A 25,597-nucleotide genomic window follows, 5' to 3' on the forward strand; every position below is an offset into this window, starting at 1 on the left:
AATGACTTACCAGCTAATAACTATAGCATAACTTAGATAATATTTCCATAGTTATAATACATTTTATTCAGGGAGATGTTAAGGTACAATTTAGTGAGAATCATAATACAAACTCTCCTACTAACAGTCAGTTATTTAAAAAGGAACCTCGGAGTACACATTTTAATTCTAAATTAAACATTTCAAACCCAAAAGTAAGAGAGTGCAAAAGAACATCTTTTTGTTTGTTACTTTTTAATATTTTTCTTTTTAAAACTACTTCAAGTGAGTTTTAAAACGCAAACACATTTCATAAAAAAAAATGTATTTCTCCTAGAAGAGATCTCCCAGGTGGACTGGGGGCGGTTGGGGATAGGAACTTGAAGGGCTGGGTTGGGGTAGTGGAATGGGAGAGTACCAAAAAAGATGACTGGAAACGGGTTGTATTTCGGGGTTAGGTAGAAACCTGATGCAAGGGAAACTCTCACAAATGTACAAGGATAACCCCAGATAAGACTCCTAGCAATAGTGGATACACAGCCTGAACTGTGATTAGATTGGTGACTACCCCAATTGTCATCAGAGAGGCTTCATCCAGGAACTGATGGAAACAGATGCAGACCCACAGACAAACATTAGGCTGAGGTCGGAGAATCCTGATGAAGAGAGGGAGGGAGGAAGTATTGTAAGAGACAGAGGAGTTGACATCACAAGAAAACCCACGGAAACAACTTACCCTGGCTGCTAGGAAGTCTAACAGAGTCTGAATCAACAACCGGGGAGCCTGATTGGACCGACGTAGGCCCTCTACATGTATGTGACAGTTGTGTAGCTTGGTCCTCTTGTGGGACTCCTAACAATGGGAGCAGGGACTGTCCCTAATGCTTTGGCTGGCTCTTGGGAACCTATTCCTCATATTAGGCTGCCTTGCCCAGCCTTAATACAAGGGGAGGTGCTTAGTCTTATGGCAACTTGATATGCCATGCTTGTTGATACCCATGGCAGGCCTGCCCCTTTCTGAGAGGAAACAGAAGGAGTGGATGAGGGGAGCAACGACTGCAGCTGGGATGTAAAATAAATAAATTAATTAAAAATTTAAAACGACATAAAAACAAACAAACAAGAAAATATTTCCCCAATTGTGTTCTTTATTTGTAAAAATAAAACTCTCATCTTGATTTGTAAAAGGCAAACTAGAAGGGATTTTCTTTTAACATATGGAAAGCTGAAAACATGTTTCATATTTCAAAACTCTATTATCTTAAAGAAAGAAAGAGGGTAGCTGGCATCTCTACAGTTTGCTTCTAGGAAATTCTTAAATAAATATCTTGCTGGATCAACAATACTGTTGACAAATAAAAATTAGATTATAAAGAAAAGAATCAAGAGTAGAACAGCAGGACACTGAACTATACTTATTATCTGACAAAAGCATTTTACCTTAAGTTTATGCCTAGAAGAAAAATCAGGAACAGATTTATAAAAGAAGCTAAAGCCAAGCGGTGGCACACACCTTTAATCCCAGCACTCAGGAGGCAGAGCCAGGCGGATCTCTGTGAGTTTGAGGCCAGCCTGCTCTACTTAGTGAGATCCAGGACAGGCACCAAAACTACACTGAGGAACCTTGTCTCAAAAAATAAAAAACAACAACAACAACAACAAAAAGAAGCTAATACTCTAAGGTCATTTGGGCAAAGGAATACCAACTGTGTATGAACAAAAAGTAAAGTGAATTAACAATGTAGTATTTAAAGCAAGTTAAGCCAAGATAAATAAAGCACTTCAGTCTTATTTTATAGGAGCCAGGTTTAAGTGCTCAAACAATTTGAAAGTCACTGCCACACTGTATTATTATGCCTAAATCAATTATAGTAACCTTTTAATGGAAAATAAATCAGAAGCAGAAATGACACAAGAACTTACTGATTTTTATGCCCAGTAGTAACTATTCTAATGGCTACCATACAGCAAGGACTTACTATTTGAACTGAATGTCATAAACCCAAAGGCTTCTTCATTCAACCATTACATCAACAACTATGCAGAATTACCTAGGTATAACTTACACACTGGAGACAGGGCCTTCAACAAAACAGAGAAGTCCCTGTTCTCATAGAAATTTCATTCTAAATAGTCAGACAGTGATCAGTATTAGTGGATAAAGCCAAGTGGGTATTGGATAATAAGCATCATCCAAAAATATGACTGCATGAAATACATAACTAAGCAAGTGATACATAGATCTAAACCAATTCATTTAAAAATTCCTCACACTGCACTTATTAAATGTTAATGACAATACAGATATAAAGTTGTTTTATAATAAAAAGGTAAGACTGCTTTATTCACAGATTTCACAAGCTAGTGAAGGTAAGTCACTCACCAATTTAAAAGCAATAGACTATTAACAAGAGGATTTACACAATATTATAAGTGAGACAGAGAAGGAAAAACCAATGGCATATAAGCTCAGTAATGTAATCCAATGGGAACTGAAGGGTATAGTGGCTAGCACCATGTGATTTATACTTTTTAAAGTTTACCGATGCCATATTGGTGAGTACAGTAAAAAGAAAGGAGCAATTGGAGACCAATAAAGTACTCCAAGATAGAAACAGATAATTTAGGCTAATGAGGCAGTCTGAAGTATTTTTAGATTTAAAATCAAAAGAAATAGTCTAAAAGTTACATGCCTCCACCAAAAAGGTAAATCAAAAGAAATGTGTTTTTATATGCAGTGAGAAAGATACAGAAAGGGTTAACATTTACTGCTATAGAGTAGTATGCTAAGTAATCTGAGTCAGTAAACTAGAGAAAGACTAAAAACAGTGAATAGCAAACCAATTTAATATCAGAAAAGATAATCTGGTGCTTTAGAAAACATTTTTTGGGGTATTTCATACTATTTTAGTAAAACAGCCATGTTACATGCAATATTTTCCTAGATCAGTTAGTAAATTTCATGGGAGAAGACTTTTCCTCCTCTAAATTCTTCAATCTACTTAACCACATGTGCAGAGGCAAGCAAAGATATGCAGAGATAAAAGTTAATAAAATTCTTGGTGGTAAGAACACAATTGAATCTGGGAGAAATGGACAATTTTCTGGATAGATACCACATACCAAAGTTAAATCAAGACCAGATAAACTATTTAAATAGACCAATAACCCTTAAAGAAATAGAAACAGTCATTAAAAGTCTCCAACCAAAAAAAGCCCAGGCCCAGATGGTTTCAGTGCAGAATTCTACCAGATTTTCAAAGAAGAACTATGTCCAATACTCTTCAAATTGTTCCACACAATAGAAACAGAAGGACTATCACCAAATTCTTTTTATGAGGCTACAGTTACCCTGATACCCAAACCACACAAAGATGCAACAAAGAAAGAGAATTACAGACCAATCTCCCTCATGAACATTGATGCAAAAATACTCAAAAAATATTGGCAAACCGAATTCAAGAACACATCAAAAAAATTATCCACCATGACCAAGTAGGTTTCATCCCAGGGATGCAAGGATGGTTCAACATACGAAAATCTGTCAATGTGATACACCATATAAACAAACTGAAAGAAAAACCCCACATGATCATCTCATTAGATGCTGAAAAAGCCTTTGATAAAATCCAACACCCCTTCATGATAAAAGGTCTTAGAGAGATCAGGAATACAAGGAACATTCCTAAACATAATAAAGGTAATTTACAGCAAGACAACAGCCACCATCAAATTAAATGGAGAGAAACTCAAAGCGATTCCACTAAAATCAGGAACAAGACAAGGCTGTCCATTCTCTCCATATGTATTCAATATAGTACTTGAAGTTCTAGCTAGAGCAATAAGACAACAAAAGGAGATCAAGGGGATACAAATTGGAAAGGAAGAAGTCAAACTTTCACTATTTGCAGAGGATATGATAGTATACATAAGTGACCCCAAAAATTCTACCAGGGAACTCCTATAGCTGATAAACTCCTTCAGTTAAGTGGCAGGATACAAGATCAACTCAAAAAAAAAAAAAAAAATCAGTAGCCCTGCTATCCACAAATGATAAAAGGGCTGAGAAAGAAATCAGGGAAACATCACCCTTTACAATAGCCACAAATAATACAAAATACCTTGGGATAACACTAAACAAGTGAAGGACCTGTTTGATAAGAACTTTAAATCTCTAAAGAAAGAAATTGAAGAAGATATCAGAAAATGGAAGGATCTCCCATGCTCATGGGTAGGTAGGATTAACATAGTAAAAATGGCAATCTTACCAAAAGCAATCTACAGATTCAATGCAATCCCCATCAAAATCCCAACACAATTCTTCACAGACTTGGAAAGAACAATACTCAACTTCATATGAAAAAACATAAGACCCAGGCTAGCTAAAATAATCCTGTATAATAAAGCAACCTCTGGAGGCATCACCAGCCCTGACCTCAAGCTCTACTATAGAGCTATAGTAATAAAAACAGCTTGGTACTCATATAAACAAAACGACATACAGACCAATGGAATCGAATTGAAGACCCTGATATTAATCCACACACATATGAACACCTGATTTTTGACAAAGAAGCCAAAACTATACGATGGAAAAAAGAAAGTATCTTCAACTAATGGTGCTGGCATAATTGGATGCCAATATGTAAAAGATTACAAATAGATCCATATCTGTCACCATGCACAAAACTCAAGTACAAGTGGATCAAAGACCTCAACATAAATCCAGTTACATTGAATTTGATAGAAGAGAAAGTATGAAGTACTCTTGAACGAATTAGCACAGGAGATCACTTCCTAAATATAACACCAGTAGCACTGACACTGAGCACAACAATTAATAAATGGAACCTCTTGAAACTGAGAGGCTTTTGTAGGGCAAAAGACATGGTCAATAAGACAAAAAGACAGCCTACAGAATGGGAAAAGACCTTCACCAACCCCACATCTGACAGAGGACTGATCTCCAAAGTATATAAAGAACTCAAGAAACTAGACATCAAAATACTGAACAATCCAATTAAAAAAATGGGCTAAAGAGCTAAACAGAATTCTCAAAAGAAGAATCTCAAATGTCTGAAAGACATTTAAAGAAATGCTCAACATCCTTAGTCATCAGAGAAATGCAAATCAAAACGACTCTGAGATACCACCTTACACCTGTCAGAATGGCTATGATCCAAAACACTAATGACAGTCTATGTTGGAGAGGATGCGGAGCAAAGGGAACACTCCTCTACTGTTGGTGGGAGTGCAACCTTGTACAACCACTGTGTTAATCAGTATGGCAGTTTCTCAGAAAACTGGGAATCGATCTACCTCAAGACCCAGCCATACCACTCTTGGGCATATACCCAAGAAACGCTCAATCATACTACAAAGAAACATGCTCAACTATGTTCACAGCAGCACTATTTGTAATAGCCAGAACCTGGAAACAACCTAGATGCCCATCAACTGAAGAATGGATTAAGAAAATGTGGTACATATACACAATGGAGTACTACTAAGCAGAAAAAACCATGACAGCATGAAATTTGCAGGCAAATGAATGGAACTAGAAAACAACATCCTGATCGAGGTAACCCAAACCCAGAAGGAAAAACATGGTATGTACTCACTCATAAGTGGATACTAGATATAAAGCAAAGAACAATCAGACTGCAACCCACAGAACCAGGGAGACTATATAGCTGGGGGACCCTAGGATAACTGTGGCTTATAATAAGTTTTGGTTTTACTCAATCACTGAGCAAACCTAAGTGAAACATTTCACTATTAGGATAAGAATTTGTACTGTATCAAGCTGATAATAGAATAAATAAAGATATATAAAGATTAAAAAAAGAACACAATTGAGAGGTAATAGGATAGACCAATTAATACTTTAAAATGTATTTTCTATCATAATTTGTATTTGAGGTTAGAAAATTTCCCATTAATGCAAGTTTAATGGTACTGTATTTCACATACTAATTAGTTTTTCTATGAAGATATGGTACATACAAGCTAAGAAGTAAACACAGATGCCAATAATTTTTAATCACAGTTAAAAGCAACATGTCAAAACAAGAAGTTAAAAATAACAGTGGCAAAACTTAGTGGCTAAAACAATGTGATGCTTTAAAAATTCATTTGTTGATGATAATTACAAATGAAGAGTTTTAGAAGAACCAAAATTTAAAAGAATAATGTTCTTATAAAAATGCCTTTGAAGTACAGATTTCCATATATTCAACCATCCTGAAATACTAAACAATGAGTCCTCAAGACTAATTTCTTTCAGAGTAAGAAGTTTGGAAGGAGACTATTTTCTGAGGGCATGAAGCACAATCATTCTTTCCAATTTTCTTACTAACCCTCCAAGATAAATGGCCTAAAATTCTTCGTTCATTTGCTCACTCACAGTTTTATGACAGTTATTTGTTTTAATGAGAAAAAACAAGAGAAGGAAAGAAAATAGGATATTAATTAAAAACGAAACAGGAATACATGTTTATATCATTAATGAAGATCCAAAGGTGAAACCTGGGTTTATGATTATGATTGTATTAGTAAACTGAAATTCATAGAATATAATTGCCGGGCGGTGGTGGCGCACGCCTTTAATCCCAGCACTCGGGAGGCAGAGCCAGGCGGATCTCTGTGAGTTCGAGGCCAGCCTGGTCTCCAAAGCGAGTTCCAGGAAAGGCGCAAAGCTACACAGAGAAACCCTGTCTCAAAAAACCAAAAAAAAAAAAAAAAAAAAAAAAAAATATATATAATTTCTCAAGCATAGATCAAACAGTATTAGTCCATCTCCACCTCCAATTATAATGCTCATTTCTACTTCATCTGCCTCCTATCTTCAAACATCTCAATGTCTATGTAACCAGATCCTTGTTCCATTAACATTATTTTCTGTATATTGGCAACAGGTGTCCTGTGATTGACTCTGTCACAAGCTGGCTGACATGAGGATATTTTGTGTATGAAGGCATTGACTTCCTCCCTCCCTCCAGAGTAACAAATGAAATGGAAGGAAAATGAAGTGAGCATTATACACAGGAGCACAAGTGCAGAAGGCACACTGTTTTAATCAAAGCACAGTAACTTCCAAGGATCACTGTTTACTTGCTCAATGTCTCCACAAGCCTTGTATTAGCAATCTAGTCCTACTTGCCTGCCTGCTTTTTATGAGACATGCCATACTTATCAAGCTCTAAATCAAGGCTCTAAGCTCTCCTCCCCATCCTAAAGTTTGAGCACTGGACTAGATTCAAATTTCTAACATTTCTTCCCTCTCTATTTGCTTTCACATTATTCCTTAATTTGTCTTCTCAAGATGTTTTTACCTACTTGAAGGGGGGGGGGGGTAATCTATAAACAGTGAATCACCACTCTCAAGTACTATGTTTGGTATTTATTACTGATGCTTCTGTTTCAAATACTACTTGGATGGAGTGTCATACCCTCTTTGACTGCCATCAAGATTCTGTCACTACAGCCCTCAGCACTTCTTCAGCTGCAAAGCACATTGCCTTGACATTCAGAGTATCCTGAACATGTAGTCCTAGGTATAAGGGAGCTGCTTCCTTTACTCGCCAGCATGCACTCGACCCTTCCAGTCTAAGATCTTCAGTTCTGGCAAATTGTATATCTTGTACCTTATTACTTTTATTTTAAACTCACATAGATATTGTATTTCTTTTGAATGAGTCTTCATGTTGAAATTATTCTCTCAATATTCTCCATTTCTCTATTTTTGGTTTCTCATTCCCAGATATACTCCAAACTCTGTTTCTAACTCTTTCATTATTTCATTTTCACTATAGTAATCATAATTAGATTTACAACTGTTCTTTCTTGTGCTCTGTTCTACAAGACTATTTTTTGTTTCATACTTATACCTCTCTATGAAACACTAGTCCATGGCTGACAACTCATCTTCTAGATGTTGTTTCCACTAGCATCAACTCTACTGTGGCTTATGAATTATTCTAAATCTTCAAATTTTTCTCATCTGTTTGGTGATGCTCAGGAGTCTGTTCACATTCATGTGTGAAAAGGTAAACTAACAGAGTGTGCATTTACTTGATGAATAAGAAAACTGAACATAATTTTCCTACATACATTAGGAAATATGCATTTACATATTTTACTTTAAGAGTATATGGGAGGAAAAAAGTTCTGGCCTCTAGGAATGTCCAATAAGAGGTGCCAATCACCATACCCCCAGGTGATTGATTCAAACCTTTCCAAAAATAAGTACTTAGTAACAAAGGGAATTTCTATTTTTATTATAAAAACACTCTAGGAGTAAGAGTGGGATTTACTTAGCTAGCTATTCTCATAAAAATAAACGAATACTCTGTATGTTTTACTATCTACTCCTACTTGTTAAAAATGGAGAGAGATTATAATAGTTAAAGGATGAAAATATGTCAAAGGGCATAAAAACAAGCTAAAAAATAAATTAATGAAAGAAACTCAAAACCAAAGTTGAGCACTCAGAACAAAAATAAGAGCACAGCTGACAGTAAGTTTGCTGAAAAATGGAACCAAGCCTGAATTATGGTGTCTCTGAGATATTCCATAAACTGAGTGAGCTACTTTACCCCTAAAGCTGCACTATACGAAATGACAAAGCTGAATCTTTCTGTGTGGAATCAAAGAATATTAGACAGTAACTTGAGGCTGTATGAAGAAATAAAAAGCTCTACTAAAGGTCAAGAGTGTGAAATAATACACTAGAGAAGTTGTTATCTTGGATTGCAATGTCACTTTGTGTTTTTCTAAATATCAAGAAATAAATACATTCATATAATATAAAAAAGTGTAATTTAAAGACAGTAATAACTGAGAGGTGACAAAGATAGGTTTTTGTACATTATCAAAATGTTTCTAAGTCTGAATATTCTGGCTTCAAAATAATAATTATAATTACCCCAGAATCTATAAAGAAAACTACTATAGAACACACACACAAAGAAATTAGAAGGAACTAAAGTGTTTCTCTCAAATTTCAACAAATGGCCATATCTAATCTCTCCAACCAGCCTGATCCTACACATCCTTCTTCAGTCTCCAGCTGAGTCCTTATGAGCCTTCCCTCAATACACCTTCCCCAACCACATAGAGATCTACTCTAGGCCCTCACCCACTGCTCAGGCCTACTCTGCCATCCTTACCTGTACAGCCTTCCACCATTAGGCTTTAAGCAGGACCCACCCTGCCTCAACCACAGTCTCTTCCCATGCCATATACAACCTCTCGACTCAGGCAGATCCTGCACATCATTTTCCAGTGTCTATTCCAATGAGTCTGTCTGATCCTCTCCCCCATATACCTTACTCAACCCTAGCTCTACCTCCACATTCCAGGCTTTGACTATGATGTACATCCGACACACCGTCCCAGTTCCCTGTCAACAAGACTGCATTCTACCTAAGCCATTTCTACCCTCTAGGCCTAACTGGACCTGCACATCCTCTGTTCTGTCCCAGCCTTCTCTGTCCATGTTAGACAGAACTAACAAAAGAAGCCCACATGCCTAGATCTTACTGCAAACACAAACAATATGAAAGATTAAGGCAGTGTCTCCCTGCCTCCAAACCCAGCCGTCCTTCAAAAATGTATGCCAATGAAAATTACCTAGATGAACTCCAGGTCAAAGAATTACAAAACAACAAAACAAAACAAACAAAAACATGAACTTCATTAAATATTTCAAGGAACTTAAAGAAGAAAGAAATAAACAGCTCAATGAATTTAAAAAGAAAAGAACTTAAACAAAATAAATGCATGAGTGATACCTAAGGAAACATAAATGTAAGGCTGATAGAAATGATGAAAACAATCCAGAATTTTAAAATGAAGTTCAATAAAGAGAAAGAAACATTGAAGAGGACTCAAGTTGAAATGAAGATGGAAAAGAAAATACCAAAAACCCAGATAGAAAACTCAAAGGACAACCTTACAAGTAGAATGGATCAAGCAAAAGATAAAATATCAGTCCTCAAAGATGAAATAGTGGAACTGGAACAAATAAATGAAGAATATAATTTTTTTTAAAACACAGAAAAGGAACATACAGGAAATGTGGGACATCATGAAAAGACTAAACATTCTATTTATAGCAATAAATGAGAAGAATCCCAGATAAATGACATAGACCAGATCTTCAACAAGATTAAAGATAAAAATTTCACCAAACTAAGGAAAGACACAAATGCAAAAAAGACACAGAACAACAAATAGACAAGACCAGAAAAGAAAATGCCCCTAGCATATTACATTTAAAACACTAAGTATACCTAATGAAGAAAATTTATTGAAAGCTGTAGGAGGAAAAGGTCACATATAAAGGAAAATCCATCAGATTAACAGCTGATTTCTCAATGGCAACTTTGAAAGCCAGGAGAGTCTGTAAGTCCTAAAAGACTATGACAGCAAACCTAAAATACTATGTCCAGCAAAACTATCTGTCATAATTAAAGAGATTTAAAATGTTCCATGATATGAGTAGCCTAAAATTTTATATCCAACAAGCAAACCTAAAGGAAATACAGGAAGAAATATCTAGTGCTGAACTGAGAAGTGAACATAGCCACGGGACTGAAGACCAACTACTAAGCAAGTTCTACTGAGAACATAAATAACAATACCAAAATATAACACCACAATGACTAGGATCAACACACACATTTCAATGATAACTTTAAATATCAATGGCCTCAATTATCCAATTAATAACAAAGGATGGCTGAATGCATTAAGAAACAAAATTCATCTATCTGTTGTCTACAAGAAACACATCTTAGTTTTATAATTTATTTATTTGCATTTTCTGTACATTGGGTTTTGCCTACATGTATGTTTGTGTGAGGGTGTCAGATCCCCTGGAAGAGGAGTTACAGACAGTTGTGAGCTGCCATGTGGCACTGGGAATTGAACCTGAGTCCTCTGGAAAAGCAGCCAGTGCTCTTAACTGCTGAGCCATCTCTCAAGGCCCACATCTTAGTTTAAGAGATAGGCACTGCCTTAGAGTAAAAGGATGAACAAAAGAATTCTAATCAAACAGGACCAAGAAGTAAGTAGGAATAACTATCCTAACTGACAAAACTGACTTCAAGCTAAAAGTAATCAGAAGAGATAGGCACTTCATTCTAATGAAGGTTAACAGTTAACCAAGAAGGCATTACTATCCCAAATATATATGCACCACACTCCAGTTCACCTAATTAAAAAAAAAAAGTATTATTAGATTTAAAGACACAGATTAACATCAGCCCTTTAATAGTTCATGATTTCAATACCCCATTTTCTCCAATAGACAGGTCATCTAGGCAAAAAATGAACAGGAAAAAAATCAGAATTAAATGGCTTTACACATCAAATAGCCTTAACAGATATCTATAGAATATTCTACATAAACACCAAAAGATATACATTTTACTCAGCAGCACACAGAAGCTTCTCTAAAATTCTTCTAAAAAATTATGTGTACCAGTATAACCTGATACACAAGACAAATCTTTACAAATTCAGAAAAACTGAAATAACACCAAGTATCATGTGATCATTATGTAATAAAACTTAAAATTGACAGCAAATTTCTAGTAAATACACAACCTATTACTGAATGATAAAAGGGTCAAATAAAAAAAAAATCAAGAAAGAAAGAAAAATTTTCCTGGGACTAAATGAAAGAGAAAACACAACACAAAACCTCTAGGACTCATTGGAAGCAGTCCTATCAGAGAAATGTATAGCTCTAAGGGCCTACATTAAAAAAAAATCAGAGCAGAAAAAAATTTAATTAATTAATTAATGATGCAACTCAAAAAACTTGGAAAAACAAAAGCAAACCGAATCTAAACCCAGCAGATGACAGGAAATAAAAGAAAAAAAGGAGAAAGTAATGAAACAGAAATAAAACAATATCAAGAATTGATGAATCTAAGACCTAGTTCTTTGAGAACATAAAAAAAAAAGTGGACAGACCTTTGGCCCAACTAATCAAAAGAAAGAAAGAGAAGATTCAAATGAATAGAATCAGAAATGAACAGGGAAACATTACAGGAGATACCAAAGAATTTCAATAAGATAAAGGAATACTTTAAAAATCTGTATTCCATTAAGTTGGAAAACCTAAAAGAAACTGATGACTTTGTAGATTCAGCCAAACCACCAAAATTAAGCCGAGAAGTAAACAACCTAAACAGACCCATAACAAATGAGGAGATTAAAATACCAATAAAAAGATTTCCTGTGGGGGGCGGGGTCGGAGGAGAGGGGCACATGCCTTTAATCCCAGTACTCAGGACACAGAGGCAGGCGGATCTGAGTTCCAGGACAGCCAGGGCTACACAGAGAAACCCTGTCTTGAAAAAAGCAAAAACAAACAAACAAGTTTCCAAATAAAACTGTCCAGGCGCATATGGACTTACATCCTTTCTAAACTATTCAAACAGATACAAACAGAAGAAGCACTCCCAGCTTCTATGTGACCAATATCACTCTAATACCAAACCCAGGCAAAGACACAACAAAAACAGAAAACTAGAGGCCAACATCCCTAATGAATACAGATTCAAAAAGAGCTCAATAAAATACTTACAAACCAAATACAGACCTAAATAGCAAAAAGATTATCAACTATGGCCTAGCTGGCTTTGAGATGTAAGGATGACTTATACACAGAAAGTCAATATATGTAGCCAGGAGTGTTGGAGTGCTCCTCTAGTCCCAGGACTTGGGAGGCAGAGGCAGGTGGAGCTCTGAGTTTGAGGTCTGCAAAGTCAGTTCCAGGACAGAGAAACCCTCACTCAAAAAACAAACAAACAAACAAAACAACAACAAAAACATAAATAACTTCATAATGGACTTAAAGACGAGAAAAAAAAAACACATGATCCTGTCAATAGATGCAGAAAGGCCTTTGATAAAATCCAACGTGACTTCACGATAAAAGTCCTATAAAAAACAGGACTAGAGGTAATATTACTCCTCATAATAATAAAAGCTATTACCCTGGCTAGTTTTTATTTCAATTTGACACAAGTTACTCACCAGAGAGAAGGGAGCCTCAATTGAGAAACTGTCTCCACAAGATTGGGTAGTAGGCAAGCTTATAGAACATTTTCTTAATTAGTGATTGAAGTAGGAGGGTTCAGCCCATTGTGGGTGGGGCCACCCCTTGGCTGTGATACTGGGATGTATAAATAGGCAGGCTAAGCAAGCCATGTGGAGCAAGCCAGTAAGTCATGCCCCTCATGGCCTCTGCATCAGCTCCTGCCTCCAGGAGCCAGCACTACTTGAGTTCCTGTCCTGACTTCCTTCAACAATGGACTATGATGTGGAAATATAAGCCAAAGAAACCTCTTTCCTCCCCAACCTGCTTTTTGATCATGGTAGTTCATCATAGCAATTGTAACCCTAACTAAGAGTTATAGCTATAAATAAGAAACACATAGTCAACAGCAACCTAAATGGAGAAAAAACTTAAGTCAACCCCACTGAAGACAGAAATCACACAAAGATGTCCACTCTCCCGACTCCTCCACAGCAATCAGGTAAGAGAAGAAAATTAAAGATCCAAAATAAAAAAAGTTAAAATCAATCACTCTTATTTGCATTGCATACAGCATGACACTATATATGAAAGATCCCAAAAATTCTACCAGAAGCCTTCTAGAAATGATAAATTCATCAATAGTGGAAAGATAATGGATCAACTTGTACACATCAATAGTTTTTCTATACATCAATGACAAATATACAGAAAAAGATGTCATGGATATACTCCCATTCACAACAGCCTCAAAGAAAATACAGTATCTAGCAATAAACCTAACCAAGGAGGTTGAGGACCTTTGCAATAAATATTTTAAACCTCTGAAGAAAGAGATAAAGACACTAGGAAATGGAAAGGCATCCCAGGCTTATGAATTGGTAGAATTAATGGTGTGAAAATTACCACTCCACCAAAGGTATTTATAAATTTCAATCCCAATCAAAATTTCCTCTTCCTCTTCAGAGAAAGAAAAAAAAATATCCTAAATTAATATGAAACCACAAAAGACCCTGTATAGACAAAACAATCCTGAGCAAGCAAGCAAACAAACAAACAAACAATTCTGGAGGGATTCCATTCTGGAGGGATTCCATTCTGGAGGGATTCCTTTCCAGATCTCAAGATATATTACAGAGCCACAGTAATAAAAATATAGTCCTGACATAAAAACATATAGGGCATTGGAACAGGATTGAAAATTCAAACATGAATACATGTAACTTCAGCCATTTAATAATTGACAAAGATGACAAAAACATGCTCTAGAAAAGAATGCATCTTCATAAATGGTGCTGGGAAAATTGTCCACATGCAGAAGAACGAAATTAGCCCCCATCTATCACCTTGCACAGAAACTGTTTCCAAAAGGTTCAAAGACTTAAATGTGAACCTGAAATACTGGAACTGTTAGAAGAAAGCACAGGCAGTACCCTAAAGGACACAGGTACAGAAAGGACTTCGGTATACTCCTTTTGCCCAAGGATTAAGGGCACCAAGTGAAAAGTAGGACTGCATGGCTAAAGAAACAATCAAGCAGGTGAAGAGAAGGACACAAAACGGAGAGAATCTTCGCTAGCTCTATATCTGACAGAGGATTAATACCCAGAATATATAAAGAATTCAAAAATGAAGAGTATAAAAACAAATGACTCATTCAAAAACAAACAAACAAACAGGCCTGAGATCTAAACAAAGAGTTCTCAAAATAAAGGTGGGGGTGGCTTAAAAAAACTCGCTCAAAAAATGTTCTTACTATCTAGCAATTAGGGAAATGCAAATCAAAACAACTATGAAATTTCATCTTACCAATCTCAGTTGGCAAAGATCAACAAAATAACTGACAAAAAATGCTGGAGGGAATGTAAGGAAAGGGGGACCCACCTTCACTGTTGGTGGGATTGCAAGCTGATCTATCCACTCTGGAAATCATTGTGGTAGAGTCCCCAAAAAGCTAAAAATAAACCTACCATATGACCCATATATACCACTTCTTGGCATATGACCAAAGGACAACAGCCCACTCCACAGGTACTGCTCAACCATGTCCACTGCTGCTCTATGCATAATAGCTAGGAAATAAAAACCACCTACATGTCCTTCAACTGAATGGGGAATGAAATTGATATGGCACATTATACATAATGGAAAAATAGTGAAAGCAACACTAATGTAATTAGTGATGTGGATCATAAATATATAGTTAAAACATTCCTTCAAATTAACAAATGAAGTATTTCCTCAATGGAATAAAACAGCTTCACTATAATTTACATAATACTGTACACTGCTGAAAACCTTAAAACGAACACTGTTGTCTACTAATAGGTAATAGTTTAAACTCAATGTTTTGATTGCTTCATGAAATCTCTATACCATTTACAAGAATGTGCACAGATACACGTTCATACTAAAAAGCTTTTCGACTCAAGTTACCTTTGCAATAATGACTTCTTTCTTCAGAATCTTCATAGCATAGTATTTTCCACTTGCTTTCTCTCGAACTAAAATAACTTTTCCAAAAGTGCCTTTACCTAGTAGTTTCAAATAGTCAAAATCATTCATTGTCTGAAAAATATAAAGTAGAAAACCACAATCAAATAGTTGACACAATTTACTGTTAGTCTGCTTGTAATACTTGCACTGTAAACTCGATATTGATCCTACTAATTTCTAGACCAACTTCAAATAAAAAAAAACATACTACTATTGGTTGTTTCTTAAGCAACCTTGAATACTGAAAATAATGGAGTTTTCAGAGTTTGTAGAAATTATTTTGAACCTAGAATTTCTCCATCAGTCAAATTATTAGTTAACTGACAGAACATTTTTTAAAAATAAAATAAGGTTTTTAAAAAGTATTTTCCAGTTCTCAGGCTTTTTTAAAGTAAGTGCTACCTCAGAAGAAGTGATATCTAAGAACACACACATAAACATTTTAAAATACAAGCAAAGGAGCATTTTTCAAAGAAACAGGAGAAAAGAACAATAGAAAGTGTCAATTTCCAGCCATATTGATCAGGAAGATAGACACAAAGATAAAATTACCAACATGAAATCACAAAGGAGACATCACTACAAAACCTACAGGAATTAAAGGGACCATGAGAGAATAAACCGCTTTATGCCAGTAAAATTGACACTGAAATGAAATAAGCAAATTACCTACATCACAAACTACAAAAGCCCACTGACAAAGTAAAGGATAAGCTGAACAGCCCTATATATAATAACTGAATTTGTACTAAAACTTTTTACAATAAGGAAAAGTCCACAACATTTAAAGAAAAAAATGCTACCAATTCTGCACAAACTCTTCTTGAAAACCAGAATGAGAAAAATATTTTTCAATTCACTCCTTGAGGCCAGAATCACTCTGACATTAAAAACCATTTTAAATATTTCATAAATGAATGGCTACATTCAATTTTAGTATCACTTGCCTATAATTTGGGTAATTTTAAGCAAATGTCAAATTATAATGTCTTAACACATCTAGTTCAAAGGAAAAGTAAATGTCAAAAAGAGAGCAGGAGAAATAACATATACTTATTGATTCAATTATAAGTCAAATGTAGATGCACATATGTGGAAAACAGTTACAGTCATTTAGAAAAATGATAGATAGCTAGACATATTTCATTTAACTAACAGATTTAAAAACTCAGAGGATAAGGACCAAACTATGAGACCCCAAATATGACTGTCTTGTTGCCACCAAGCAGCAGTCCATCTCTTTCCCATATTCACCCACTTCCTCTCACTTCCTCCCTCCCCAACTCTCAGTCTCTATCTGATTGGCAATTTTTCTTTTTAAATTTTTTTTATTCATTTTACATACCAACCACAGATCCCTCTCTCATCCCTCCTCCTGAATGCGCCCCCCATCCCCGTCTTCTTGACCTACCCCCAGTCCCCTCCTCCAAAAGGGTAAGTTCTCCCATGGGGGGACAGCTAAGCCTAGTACATTCAGTCGAGGCAGGACCAAGCCCCAACCTGCTGCATCAAGGGTGAGTGTCCGGCCAGCTCATTCACTGGGGATAGATCCTGAGCACATTGCCAGGGGCCCCTCAAACAGACCCAGCTACACATCTCTCTCCTGTATGCAGAGGGCCTAGTCTGGTCCCATGCAGGTTCCACAGCTGTCAATCTAAAGTTCATGAGTTCCTATGAGCTTGGTTCAGTTGTCTCTGTAGATTTCCCATCATGATCTTTACCCTCACCCCCACCCCGTGGCATTTTTAATAGTATATAAGTACACAATTTCCCCATTCCCTTTTCGCTTTCCAGGCCCTCCTTGCACCTTCCTGCTCTCTTTCAAATTCACGGCTCCTTAAACTATTTGATCAGAGTCTATGCCAGTTCCAGAGCCAGCCTTTAGACATAGCACTTAGAAAGTTTTTTCTCTTTTAGAAACTCTCAAGAGATGGCTTTCCTTCTGTGTGGAAGCTGAGGTTATCTTGTTGGAGGAAGAACTATACACCAAGAGCCTGTAAGATAAGATACCACATGCACAGGGAGAAAGTGCAGAAACCATGAAGGCAAAAGTCAACACCAAACCCTGGGACATAACAAAAAGTTTTCTTTGGATTTTTCAAGGCCAGCACACGGGCAGCCAAAAATAATTTGAAGATCTATGCAAGAACAGTAGAACAGCCCATCTAGCAACAAAACCATATGAAATAACATAGCTATTATTTCTGCTATTTTCATGGCAATAAAAAGGTAAAGTCTGGTAACCAAGTCAAAATTCATTTTATTGTTCAATATAGCATATAGTACCTTCTTTATTTTTCATCTAAAACCACTAAAAATGATACTAATACACACAATTACTAAATACTATTGTTATCTCTAAGTCTTGGAGACAAAAATAGGAAAATAATTTGTAAATTACTTTATGACATTTTCAGATGAAAAGCAACATACATAAAACATTACCACAATCCTTGAAGGTTGCAATTTTTAGGGACAAGAGGCAAAAAACGTAAAATAATATAGCAGTCTTCAACTGAATTTCAGTTTCTGTCAGTTTGTCAATCTTTCGAAAAAGGAATTTACACAAAAACTAATATTAGTTAAGTAGTATTCTAAATGACATCACCAGAAACAGGTTATGTATCTATTTTGACAGAGCTTCAACAAATTAAAAGGGCCTTTATAGCAAATGTACATGCTCAGAATGGCATACACAGAAACTACCTAATATTTGCAAAGTGAAATAGAAGCTATTACAGAATGTTTTCCTTTTGGGGATACAAGAAAAGATATGATAAAAAGTGTTAATGATTAACAAAAAGAGGATGCAATTAAAAGGCTAGGCATGACAATACAAACTTATTACCCAAAGACTATAGGCCCATAATAGATACAAAGCTAGCCTGGGCTACATAGCAGGTATACACGTCTACACACACACACACAGAAGAACACACACACACACACACACACACACACACACACACACACACACACACAAACACACACACATATACACACATACATATACAGAGACATAGAAGAAAGCATCACTAGATGGAGGCATGGATAATCTTCAGAAATATGAATCCCTTAAAACTGGCCATTTTAAGCAAAGAAATCAGTGTCTACACACAACAAAAGCCTTACAAACATATTCAAATCATACACATCCCTTTGAAACATCTTCAAAAAGAAGGATATTTAAATTTGATTGTCAGACCTTGTCTCTTTTCTCCATTATGCAGTGTCTCCCTTTTCAAGAGTCCTGGGTGCTTGGACAAATACTATGGCAACAGAGTCCTAGGTGTTTCAACAAATACTTTGGCAATACTCTACTTTTGTATGGCCAAGAGGCAGAAGTCAAGACCACTCTCAGCATAGCTACCTTGACCATTAAGTGTCCTCTGAATAGTATTGTCCATTTTCAAAAAAAAAAAAATGTATTTTACCAAGTATGAAAACTTGTTTATTTCAAATGTGTTGAAGTCCAAAATTTTTTTTTTTTTTTTTTTTGGTTTTTCGAGACAGGGTTTCTCTGTGTAGCTTTGCGCCTTTCCTGGTACTCGCTTTGGAGACCAGGCTGGCCTCGAACTCACAGAGATCCGCCTGCCTCTGCCTCCCGAGTGCTGGGATTAAAGGCGTGCGCCACCACCGCCCGGCCCAAAATTTTTTAAAAAATGTAAAGCACAATTCTTTTCATGGTGACTGATGCACATATAGGAAACAGTTCTAAATCTAGTTATCATATATGTGACTGTAATATTGGACACTTTAAACTATTGGACTCATTACAGAGAAGCCAGTGATACAAACATTCATTTTTTTATACTCCTGTGATTTAAAATTATTTTAAATTACTACATACACTTAAAATTATATATATAAAAAAATGGGAATCATATATGGTTAAGACCTTGAGCCCAAAATACATTAAAAATATTTCTATCAGCTGAGCCTGTAACAGAGACCTGTACTCCCAGCTACTTGTGAAGCTGAGCCAAGGGTTTTATAAGTGAAAGCCAATCTGGGATAGAGCATGGGTTCAAGGCCACTCTACACAACTTAGTGAGAACCTATCTAAAATTTTAAAAGAATAAAAAGTAACCATAAATATAGCTCAGTAGTAGAGGATTTGCATAACATGTATGAGGTCCTAGGTTCAATCTCCAATACTGAAAAAAAATCTAGCAAGTTTTTATTTTTAAACTCAAATTTCAGTAAATAATCCTAAGACAATCTATAGAAAGACACTTAATTACTTTTATGAGACAAAGTAGGATACTAACTACAATCATTAACACTGACTTTATACTTACTATATTTAAATGCAAAATATCCCCTCAATTTAAGACTCACAAGTACATGAGTTAGGTACAATAATTACCCCCTTTTGATAGATAAAGAAGCTAAAAGATGAGTTAGGAGATCTACCCACGCATTAGGATTCAGGGATCTTCACATTCTACCATTATTTTACAATATTAACATTCTGCTGATGTATGATCCACAGAAATGTTACACAGTGAGGTTATATAATGTATAATTAAAAGATTTAGATATTTGAGCATGATATTTAACTTGTATTATCAGATGTCTCAACTATAAAATGGCATATTAGTTGTCTATACCTCAAATGACTTTTAAATGGCTAAGATAAATACAAAAGTACTGCTCAGAGCCCACTGCAAAATAAGCACAAAATAAACACTTATTAATGGTTAGTGATAAAGAAGAATATTATTCAACTTAGTAATTATAAAAAAGTATGATTTAGTTATCATTTATAACCATTCTTCTCAAGAAAATACCCTCACATATTTCCACTATTACCTTTTAAAATTGTGTGTCTATTCAATATTATTGCTGATCAATGTCCATACTTATATTTAATATCCTTCCATTGATTGGATATAGTACATCAATTTACAGTGTTACAAAGTCACCATTTTCAATTCCTGGCTTAACAGTATCTTACTGATCTGTTAAGCATATATTTAGAATTCCAGGAAAATTAAACAGGGTAGAGCTGGTATAACTTGCTTTTTAATGAAGTAGTTTAAATTCAAAGGACGAGATTAACTGGAACTTGATTCAAATTTATTAACACAGTCAAACTTCAAGTTATACACATCCATGGAAAAGGAAATTTCTAATCTTAATAAATGGGTAAAGATAGGTTATGATCATCTTCTTGACTGAGAAATCAACTTATAATGACCTATATATTCAAACCAACAACCACAAAAGAGAGGATTCATCTACATAAAGGACAGAAAAGGGGGCATATAGAGGTGACGTAGCAGTTAAGCACACGGACTGCTCTTCTACTAGAAAATTTTGGTTCAATTCCCACATGATGCTCACAACTATATGTAACTCCAATTCTAGGGAATCTAATGCCCCTCTTCTCAACTCCCCAGGCACTGCACACACTTGGTCCACAGATACACTTGAAAGCAAAATATCCATATTTTGCATGTAATATAAAATGGGGGGAAATTAAAAATAAAAAGACAGAAATGTTCACAGTCATCAAGTACAGAATGTTAATTAAAGAAAAAACTTTACATAGTCAATTAATTCTCTAAGTTGTGACTATATAATTCCAATAAGTTCACAGATAGATAGCATGTGGAAAGGTAAGGATTTGAATCCAGGAAATCTAACATGAAAAGCAATTCTGCTCACTATACTAACACCAAACGGCAGAGTTCAATAGTAGAGGAACATTTGCATACACCATAGTTCAAAATACCAGCACTGTGAAATTAATTAATTTATTAATCAACTAGTTAATTAAACAAGTGAAAAACATAATTGATAATACTTTGAGTATTTGGTTTTTTCACACCTGAATATAATTTATAAAATAAAAAGCAAATATATATTTAACTTATACATGCAAATAACATTTCAATCTACTATATTGACCATCAATCTAAAGCTTGGATAGCTTCAGTTCATTCTTCCCTATATGTGGGAATTTTCAAATAATCACATTAGACTAGTTTTGAATACCATTTTTTACATAATGAAGTTATTTTTAAATTTTTATAGTAATGAAAAATATTATTTACAATTCCTATATAAATTATCTATTAATCTGGGGCACTGAGGATTGAAAAATTGTGGTTTTTCTCCTTCATTGGCTCATAAGTAGCAATTAAAAGAAAATGTGTTATTTCTAAGACTAACTTTTATAGGTAGTTTCGATGAGGCTGAAGGCAAGGGGAATAAATCACAGAGACATTGCACCTTAAGGAAAACATTTAATTTCCAAGTTTCTAAAATGTTGTTATCCACAAGATAAAACGTCATCTTTAAAGTCCATCACTCAGCAATCCTTCATAAGTCTACAAACACTCAATACTGCAGTGCTGGTGCATTATTAGGTTTTAAACAACAGGTCCTTTAGGTTCACAAAGTAATAAATGCAGTGAGAAAATTGGCTGACATCTCTTTCAGAAGCAGTTTTCAGCATATTAAGACTGTATTTAGAAGTAAAATAAGTCATTATTTTCTACCTTTCTTTTATGATGGGTTGTAGATGCATCCATCTCTTCCTCTCCTATATTATCAATTTGCGAAGTTGGACTACAATTCATTCTCTCCTCTTCTTGCCTCTGCAGTCGGTCTGCTACAGCTTGGATAGCTTCTGTCCATTCTTCTCTATAAAAATGAGTACGATTTCTCATTAACAGAAGATAAGTTACTTAAATTAAACCTTTTATAATTTATAAGATGAATACAAATAGTCTACTGTGTAGCCACCCTCTCTGTCATCATTTCTAGGTGAAAATAATCCTAAAAGCATTTTTGCTACAGGCCTAGAGTCAGAAGTAGCACTTATATGGTAATTATATTATGTTCACTTATTGCATAAAATGTATCTGCCTACAAATACATATTACACACACACACACACACACACACACACACACACACACACACACACACTTTAAGTTACCCTTTGTGGTGGTGACAGTACTCCCCCCCAAACTGTAAACTGTCAAACAAAAACCCTGGTGCCCCTAGCACCATGACTGGCTGAGCAGACCAAGAAGACTCACACTTTAGACTCTGAGGAGAAAACATTGGCCCACCCGGTGCCTTGTGGTGCCGTACAGAAGGGTACTATTATGGTGAACTAATAGGGCTGTAGAGAGCTGGCCTCACCCCTAATTGGCTGCAACTCTAGGGAGAACTGGTCCTGCTCTTCACCAGCTGAAGCACTCAGGATAGAGTCTTACACCTCATTTGGGCAGCACAACAGAGCTGACCCTGTTCACAGGGCCATGGACAAACTGGCTCTGAAGGGTTAAGAATGGGAGAGAGCAGGTCATGCCCCTCTCATCTGCCATATGGTGGTGTGGGTAAGGGAAAATGCCCTCCTTTCCTCACCCCTCAACACCTGAAGCAGCTGTAGCACTTAGGAGCACAGGACCTCTGTCTTGCCTGGGCAGCACAGTAGAGTTGACCCTGTAGACAGGGGCACAGTAGCCAGCCCTGAGGGCATAAAAGGGGCATAGCTAGTACTGCCTCTCTTGTCTGTGGTGTGGTGATGGGACTAAGAGAAAGATGCCCTTCTTCTTTGCCCCTACTGCCTCCAGCTGGAGAGAGAGCTGACCCTCCCTTTACCAGCTGCCAATACTCAGGAAAGTTGGTCCTGCACCTCAAGTGGACAGCACAGCAGAGCTGATCCTGTTGATGGAGGGGGTGAGGAGGAACAGGAGACAATACATGCAAGAACATGAGCATAAGATCTGCCTCCCCACCCCACCCCACGCCCCTGCCCCTCATTGCCATATGGAGGCATGGGCAGAGGAGAGATGTCCTGCCCCCATGCCTAAGAAGGGTGGAAGAGCCTGCCCTGAGGTCTTAAGAGCTGGAGAGCTGCCCTTACCCCTCACCGGCTGCAGCACTCAGGAGAGTGGCCCCTAAACCTCACCTAGGCAAGACAGTAAAGCTGGCCCTGATGGTGTAGGTGTGGGAGAGCCAATCCCAAGGGAGTGAAAGCAGGAGAACTGGCCTTGCTCCTTGTTCATAGATGCAAAGGGTAAACTAGTCAGGGCAACGCTGGAAAGCTCACCATGGTAGTGAGGACTGGAAAGAGCTGATGAGCTAAACAACCCTGTAACTATCCAGGCCCAGAACCAGGGTTATGAGTTGGCCCACCCCAACATCCACCCTATCTATAAAATAGCTGTAGCATGTGAAGGGGCCAGTCCTGCAGACCCAAAGCTGCAGCATCTCCAAGACACAGGGCAACAACAGGATATCCAAGAGGAGTCCCAGTGAGGGCCCAGCATCAATAGTGTAGCAGAAACCAGAGGCCTCAAACCAGACTTGTGGCAATGAACACTTGCAAGTAAAGATATAGGGACAAAAGGGTTTACTGCATGACTCACTGTGTGACACTGCAGCTTCCATGATTAGATTTTTCTTTTTATCTCTAAATTTTACTTTATTTTACTTGGGGTGGGGTTGGGTACAAAGGTAAATGAATGGGATTGAGGTGCATGATGTAAAAGACACAAAGAATAAATAAAAGGAAAGTTTAAAACACACACACACACACACACACACACACACACACACACACACACACACACACACACCCCTACCTTGGTGCCAGGTACAGAAAAACTCCTTTTGAGCTACTAGAAGAGGAGTCCAAGAGATCCCAGATAACATAGGCTATTGCTGTAGCCCTTCACTGCCTTCCAGGAAAGGAAGGCAAAACTCTGCTGCTAAAGACACCACACACTTAAGACACAGGATTTAGAGTAATCAGCCATAACCTAACACTGAAGCCCCCTCCCTGAGAACTAGCTCTTATAGTGCTGAAAGGAGCTATACAAGCTGCCAGAATGAGAAAGTAATCAACAGTCCTATTTAGCTGTAACGCCTGTGAATCACAATGACTGGATATTCTGAAAGGTGCAATAGTGGCACTTATATCCTAGTAGTAAACAATGGCCATCCAACTGGACTTAAAGTTTACTCAATATGAGGAAATTTATGCCTTGCATTGTAAACTCAGCAAACTATCTGTGGCTGCTGAGGTCATGGACCCTAGAGGAGACTCTACTATGACTATTTTCCTCTAAACGCATTCTAAATACTTATCCTTAGGACCACAGATAAGTGCAGCTCTCACCTCCTCCTCGTCAAAGAAACTTCTCTTTGTAGCAGATGGAGACTATTACTGAAAGTCACAACTCGTTCAAATTCAGAGAACAACTGACCACTGTGTGCCCAACCCCAATTAATACATTTACAATACAATTCCTATGCACAGACTCAGAACATCATGAAAAAGAGGGTGGAAAGACTACAGCAGCCAGAGGACCAGGCCATTTGCTGCTATATAGTACCTTCTAAAGAAGAACAGAGAGCACAAAATCAAGTGGGTATGGAAGAGAAAGAGATGAACCTGGGAGGGGTTTGGTGGATGAATGAAAAGTGTATATGACTAAAATACATTTGTGAAAGTCTCAAAAAATTAAATTACTATCTAAAAAAATCAATTTTTTTAAAAAAAGAAAAAAATGAGAAAGTAAAAAAGTTCAGTTAAATGCTTTTTTTGAAACTACAACTAAATTTTATTTGCACATATCCTACCTATTTGATATAATTCTTCCCCTAAAATGTGATGCTTTTTTTTTAAAGTTTACCTACTGAGCCATCTCAATGACCCCTCTAACTAAAAGTATTTTAATTTTACTTTCATTCTTGGAACATATTGTTTTGTGGCACTTACTTGGTTTCAGCACTCTGAGGGCATGACTCCATTATCCCCAATTAGTACTATATGCAGTAGGTTCCCTTCATCAGCTTTTCCTATTGTTATGTTACCTTTTGATCTAACTGCTGCTCCTCTGAGGAAAAGAAAAAAAATTCTTTCTCATTCACTATGGTATTTAACAACCTTATTGGACAGCCAGGTGTGGTGGTGCACACCTTTAGTTCCAGCTCTTGGAAGGCAGAGGGAGGCATTATCTCTGAGTTCAAGGCCAGCCTGATCTACAAAACAAGTTCCAGGACAGCCAGGGCTAAACAGAGAAACCCTGGATGGTGGTT

General features: G+C 36.6%; 1 protein-coding gene across 3 annotated transcripts in view; it reads right to left on the reverse strand.

The window, feature by feature from the left end:
* The window catches only part of Akt3 (AKT serine/threonine kinase 3), a 256,790-nt gene that overhangs the window by 73,275 nt on the left and 157,918 nt on the right, over positions 1-25,597 (reverse strand). For all 3 annotated transcript variants that reach the window (XM_052737751.1, XM_052737752.1, XM_052737753.1), the window contains 2 exons: positions 22,039-22,183; positions 15,470-15,601 (listed from right to left, as the gene is read on the reverse strand). In XM_052737751.1, coding sequence (XP_052593711.1) covers positions 15,470-15,601; positions 22,039-22,183 — 277 coding nt within the window. The remainder of the gene's footprint in view (positions 1-15,469; positions 15,602-22,038; positions 22,184-25,597) is intronic.

This window comes from Peromyscus californicus, unplaced genomic scaffold, assembly GCF_007827085.1.
Source record: "Peromyscus californicus insignis strain IS unplaced genomic scaffold, ASM782708v3 Scaffold_14__1_contigs__length_90479793_seg_2, whole genome shotgun sequence".
NCBI classification, from domain to species: domain Eukaryota; kingdom Metazoa; phylum Chordata; class Mammalia; order Rodentia; family Cricetidae; genus Peromyscus; species Peromyscus californicus.